Source organism: Rhododendron vialii, chromosome 5a, assembly GCF_030253575.1.
Source record: "Rhododendron vialii isolate Sample 1 chromosome 5a, ASM3025357v1".
Classification (NCBI taxonomy): Eukaryota; Viridiplantae; Streptophyta; class Magnoliopsida; order Ericales; family Ericaceae; genus Rhododendron; species Rhododendron vialii.
This window is the reverse complement of record NC_080561.1, coordinates 545,065-551,721: the sequence shown is the minus strand read 5'-3', so window position 1 is coordinate 551,721 and position 6,657 is coordinate 545,065. Positions and strand designations below refer to the sequence as shown.

The following is a 6,657-nucleotide window of genomic DNA, read 5'->3' as shown; positions in this document are numbered from 1 at the left end:
TGATGGGTAAATTTTTTTTTTTTTCTGTGAAATTGTCTTCGCATCCATTATTGGTCAGACCTGCATTTATTCCACTACTTTACTATTTCCTTAGATATGGTCAAGCATAAACAAACTAAGTTTGGTGGTAGTGATGGTAGTTTAGTAGGACTTTAAGAACTTTAAATGTTGGGATGGTTGATTATTTGAGTCTGCTATCAGATGTAGTTGGAGCAGGACTTAAAAATCTTGTCCTGGAACTGCCCCCAAGGATAGTTTTAGCTTAGACGATCACCATGACTCTGGGGATTTGCAATTCTTACATTTTCACGATCCTTAATATAGGGAATTGCACAGTAACTGTCACAACATATGATAAAGTTTAGTTCATTTTTGGTATGAGCTTTTTTGATTTGAACACAAGAAACTTTCAACCCTGACTGAAGATTTTTCATGCTTATTAATTTTCAACTCATACACATCAAGCTGAAGGAGTTTCCAATCACTTTAAATGACGAAGTAGGACATACTAAATCTCGTTCCATGTTGTGGCTTGGCTACATAACAAATCATTTACCAACAACTTTCAATCCTAATTTGAGTTTCATTCTTTTGGGCTATGAGTGGTTGGCAAGAACGGAATTCATTTGTGTATGTGACATATAAAAATAAACGCAAATGACACATTTCTTAACTTGTCCTCGACGTGTCGAGCTATGCACTTTTTTGCAAGTCGATGCGGTGGTGTATGGTCGCGTGTCCATATCCGTGCCACTTAGATGACAATCAGCTAACTGTTCACAGATTAGAACAGGTGAAAGTTGCCTGATCAATTGTTGTATTGCTGCCCAAATGTGGCATGTTTAAGGCAGAGAATACTTGAATAAGGCAACAGATTTTGCAACCATATCAGAACTGTGGGGAAGGTGGCAGAGGTTTGGATTGGGGCCTGAGGGGCCTCCAACTAATCAGAATCCTGCAGTGGTAGGATACATATCTAGGCGGCACCGGTGGTTCGGTTCGTAAGGGACATCCCCATTGGAAGATGGGTTATATGCTCTGGGTATTTTCCTACTTAACCTATTGCTGCCATACCTCTATACCCTATAAGTTCTTCCCTTTATTTGGCTGTGTTAGGCAGCCAATTTTTGTATATCCCATGTGCATGGTTAGGCTGTGTTAGGCAGCTCTGAATTCCGGTGTCAGCCCTCTGTCCTGATTTTGCATGGTTACAGACATGAAGCGGTATGTAACTTTGCTTTGAATGTCATAATCACTGCTTTGGGGCATAAGTGAGAGATTGGCATAAAAATGTAATGAATATGAGAATTAAATGAGACAGAATATGAGTTGATACAACCTATTTAAGTTATATTATTGTAATTAAGTATCTTGGTTATCTTCTTCAATAAAAAAAAGAAGCATGTCTAAACATATGGGGAAAAGAGTAGTTGGAAATTAGAAAAGTGACAAAGAGAGGTGGGAAAAATTAACATAAAATAGGTGGCAAGAGGCCTGAGTTTGAAACTTGAACCACTGGAAACTACCAGCTGGGGTGTGGAATTTTCTCCTTACCTTACCTCTATTTAACACTTGAAAAGCTCAGCTTTCTTTGGCTCATGAGATCAGTGCTTAAGCACTTGAGTTGATCTCTTAGCCCACCCGCCTCCGTATTCGCCTCTCTAGCCATTTAATCTACCTCTTCCAAATGAAGGTAAGACTTAGTAACCTTTCTGTATTTACATCCAAAATAAATCTACATTGTTTGCATATGTCTTGTCCTTTTGATAGCAGATTTTCAGTTGGATGCAAAGCAAGCTCAATGGTAAACAAAGGACCAAAAAGCCAAACTCAAAATCAGATAATGGTGAGCACTCCTATTCCGCTCTCTTCTGTTACTATCTGTTTCAGCTCTAAAACTGTGGTTTCCATATTTAAACTTCAATGTGCTCAAATCATTGTAAGTAGTAATGATTTCAGTATATGTTAAGTTCCTCCCTCCTGGTATTGGCCTGGTATTGGCCTGTGCTGTGTTTATGTGTCTCTTCATGTAAATATCAAGAATTAATGAATGAGAAGTGTTGTTTTTAATAAAGCCATGTATAGGTCATCCAGCCACTCAATAACTAAATTTTCCCTTCTTTGTTCTGATTAATGTTAGTTCAGACTTCAATTAGCATAATGCTTTAACACAACTAGTGAAATAAGAAAGAAGCATTTTTTAGGTCCTTCGGAAATTCAGAGAGAAGCAATATGAGGGAGTGTATACTGTTTGATCCGAAATCTTTTTGCAGTCTCCTTTACAATCACAATTCAGTGGAATGGAATTGCTGAATAACTATAAAGTATGATTAGCCTTCTTTTTCTTGTTACTACGCATATGCTGCAATTTCCCGAGTTCCATCTTTCATTCTTGTCCAACATCTTAAGCATATATGTCTTCATACTACCAAAACTAAAGTACAAAACACAACACATGTATCCACAATATTTCCCTACTAGTCTCTGTCTTGTAAGCACTGGACATTAGTGATTTTTCATCACTAAAACCACAAGTTGGAGGAATTACAACCTTTTATGAGTTGAAGCATCTTCACCGACTTCACAAAGAAACAAAGAAACAAATCTATAGCAATAGCTAAAGGAAGGTAGATGGTTGATTTGATTCCTATATATGCACCATCTACATGTACAAAGATTCAACATGGGCAATAAATTCAATGTCAAGTTGATACTGGGTCATTTCCATCTTTACAGTATTTAGGTTTGTTCCTCATGTAATGCCTTTATTATAGGTATCAGGCAAACCATAACAACTTATTATCCGTGCATTCCTGAGTCCGGATCTGGTCAGGACGTCCTGACCGGAGCTTAGGTCCGGACCACGATCTCAGCCGTTGGATTGTGTTTTCAATGGTCCGGATGCACAGATAGTTTGTTCGCGCGAACAAACTATCCGTGCATCCGGACCATCGAAAACACAATCCGATGGCTGTGGGAGAAGTCCGGACCTAAGCTCTGGTCAAGACGTCCTGACCAGATCCAGACTATATATTATTTATCTTCAAATCCAGCCTGGCTTTGACGGATTTCATAAGTTGAAATAGAATGAAATTGATATACATTTGTTGCAACCCTCAAAATAATATGGTTGAAAATTAAAATGGAGTCACTGAATTAACTCTGATCTCTTCAAATACTTGTATCAAATGAAAACAATAAGCTGAACAGCCTAATCTGTCTGCTAGTTGATGATTGTTGAACGAGAATGAAAGGATATATATTATTCATAAGATTAATACTGCCGTTGAAAAGGCCATTTTTGCTTTTTCCTTATGTTAAACCTTGTTCTTTATTATAGACCAAACACTACAAGAACCTTGCAAAGAAGAGTTCAGTGACTGGCCTCATGGATTGCTTGCAATTGGCACATTTGGAAATAAAAGCCTGGACGGAGATCCAGAGAGATGCAATCTCCAAGGGAGCCAATCTTCCTCCCAAGGTCAACCACTAGACATCACGCCTGAGGAAGCTGTAGAACTTCAGAAAGAGTTGGTGTTATTGCATACACAAGTTTCTAATGAATCAAGTGCAGCGGAGGATTTAGAAAACCTTCAACTGGAAATGTTAACCTTTACACCAAGCTTGGAAGATGAGAGCAGTAAAGGTAATACTGTTTGTGGCGCTTCAGCGGGCCAAAGTGGTCAGCTCCAGCGAAGTACCAGCTTGAAAGGGAAAGATATATGTTTGGATCACACCAAGAAAAGCATGCGTAAAAAGGCACTGTCTTTCCTTCTTAAGAAGATTGGTATATCCCAAAGCATGTTCGCTCCCACTCCCAGCTTGAGAGATCCAATTCCAGATAAGTCCACAATGGAGAAGGTAAGCATGCACAACATGCCTGTGCATTGCCCAAGGATCAAAATTTCATTTCGGTATGTGATTATGTCGTTTTAGTTAGCTAGGAAAAGGAAATGCATTTGATACATTTTGGAACGTATTGGAAGTATTTCCAAAACGTACATAAGGGAAATGAATTTATGGAAAAAATTCATTTTTGGATGCAATGTTTTATGGTTTGTAGAATGTCCACATGCTTCTATGTTTGATTTGTAGGAGTCCACTAATGTTTCATTTTGGTGTACTTGAAAAAAAAATCTTTTCGGCCGTTTTGAAAGAAAGAACCGACAATGTTCCTTGGCATTGTCTAGAGATATGATCATTCAATGTATCTGACGACTGTAGGAGGGTGTTAAATTTTACACGTAGGTTATTGGAGTGAAAGAGGAGGAGGTTTTCACCATTAAGAACATTCAAATACCTGAGTACTCATTTTGAAATTTCTTAACCATGTGATCTCAGCACAATGGTTCATTAGCTTGGGTAAGCTTTAGGGGTTGAGGGGATATGTTGCATCCAGTAATTCTTCTCCCACTTGTTTGAGTACTTAATAAATCCCTTGTTGGTGGCTGATTATTTATACAGATTTTGAGAGCTATACTACACAAGAAAGTATATCCCCAAAACTCCAGTACAAAGGCTACGACAAAGAAATACTTAGATACCAGTCATATGCACAAACCAGATGAAGAAGATGAAACGGATGATACTGCAAATGATGGAAGTAAATGGGTCAAGACCGATTCAGAATGTAAGATCCTTTTCTGCCGGTGAAGTAGCTGTATATCAATCCAGCATATCACACGTAGTTCTATATTATAAGAAGACAAAAATGCATACACTTATTCTATTTAAACCAAACTATGACATGTAATCTTTTGGTAAGCCACTTCTATTGGTCGGGATGGTCGTCAACAGATCCTGCAGTTTGTTGATTGTATCTGTTTTGTGGTGGCAGATATTGTTCTAGAGATATGATTTGCCTCGCCTCTACTCTGTTTTTGGAAGCTGGGATGGTAAGTATATAATTTTGTAGTCACCAATTGACTCTATTTCCCTTGTTAAGAGAATCCTATCAATCCATTTGATGACCGGACTTCATGTTTTAATGCTTGCAGGTACCAGCAAAGAGATTTTCCATACAGGAATTCAAGCAATTGAAACTAATAACTAGAGGTGAAAAAAAGTATCACCTGTTCTATGAGTATGCCGTGAAAGTTAACTCACTTGTGCGCGTCCAAATGTAGCGGTTGTCGCCTCAAGTATATTGTGATTTAGTTATGCTCTTGTTGAAGTTGAATATGTACGAACATATGAACAATAACTCATATTGGAAGAACTTCAGCTGTGGAGAAAGCAAGCTGCTCTGATGACTTGGTATTGAACTCATATGCTTTGGCATGTTTTTTTCAGAAGATGGTTCAATCCATGTTTTTTTTGGAGACAGTAAAGTTGAGAGAGTGTAAGCAAAGTTTGCATTTATATGCATATGTTTTTCCTTCGGTGTTACATTTGGAGTTGTCATATTTCGTGGCGTGGATGCATTAAGAGTTGATGCATGTTTGTCATTTTCGTCCAAGGAGAAGTATCTTTTCCCCTAGTTCAGAGAAAAAAACTTTTGATAAGTACTGATTCTATAAAATACAACATGATAGAGAGCGCCTAGAAGGGGCTTGCCACTCACAATGGATCCATTATACTGGTCATATCGGAAGACGACTAGAATCATTTGTGTGGATGTAAATCTCAAATAGGTTTGTAATACAAGGAAGCTTAAGTTGATGGGAGGTGAAGAGAGGAAACTGGAAGGGATTTACTTAGGTTGTGGGGATGCCCCTTCTTTTGTCCAACACATTCAAATGCTTTGATGTCCTTACATCATGTGATCCAGAGGAGAGTTGAATGAATTGTGTGTTAACCCTAGTTTGACAACCAAGAAACTCCTCTTATCCAGGAAATGTTGTCAATGTGTTTTTGGAAGATCACCAAGAAACTCCTCTAAATTTACATTTGTTCTTTGTTCGCTCTATCTATAAAGATTTGCATCTCCACGTGCATGATGGAATTTACACGCGATGAAGGATGGTGAATAATTTGGTATACATAATTGGACCCATTTCTCTAACAGTTTACGTTAAGAACTAAACGATAGTATTTCTCGGGTTGAGTTTTTGTGCGTATCCTGGCTCTCAGGTTTTGGGATCCTATGGACTTAGGTTAAAGTTATCTCTCTGTTTTCTTTGATAGACTGTCAACTACCCAAGACAAAGGGAAAATATTAGCTATCTGTCCTATTCATAATGAAAGCAACACTTCCTGTCATAAGATCACTCATTTTAAAATTTGCATGGATAGAACTGAAGTGTCCATTCACAATCATTCAAATGGCATACATATAGATTAATCAGCTATGGTGCAAGTAATACGTGGAAAGGGGCTATTAATTTAGTGACAATAATTGATCTAAAATGGAGTGTACTTAAAATAAGGTCTCAAGCAATTCTGTTAGGTCCTGATACTACCTAACAGTTGCCAGAAATTATAGTCTAACTTCTCATGTGGGCACACGTATTAATATTTACTGTGATGACCTTTTTTTCCCCTGATATCTCAGGGTGTCCGCGCACCTCGACTACTTCCTCGGGACAAATCTGATAGTCCAGTAGCGGGACTCCCATTTAAAGCTTCGACTAGCCCCACAAGAGTTGATAGTACTTGAGAGGTACCAAATCTGAGAGAAAGCAAACCCGTAAGTCCTGAAAGTTGACCAACAGGTGG

At 38.2% G+C, this 6,657-nt stretch overlaps 1 protein-coding gene across 1 annotated transcript; it reads left to right on the top strand.

Moving 5' to 3' along the window:
• Window positions 1-336: 336 nt before the first annotated feature.
• On the top strand, window positions 337-5,294 carry LOC131325064 (protein NEGATIVE GRAVITROPIC RESPONSE OF ROOTS). The gene is made up of 6 exons (XM_058357110.1): window positions 337-1,693; window positions 1,774-1,846; window positions 3,341-3,861; window positions 4,465-4,630; window positions 4,838-4,895; window positions 4,998-5,294. Exons 1-5 carry the CDS (start codon window positions 1,688-1,690, stop codon window positions 4,855-4,857), a joined length of 786 nt encoding a protein of 261 aa, XP_058213093.1. The 5' UTR covers window positions 337-1,687; the 3' UTR covers window positions 4,858-4,895; window positions 4,998-5,294.
• The last annotated feature ends 1,363 nt before the right edge of the window (window positions 5,295-6,657 follow it).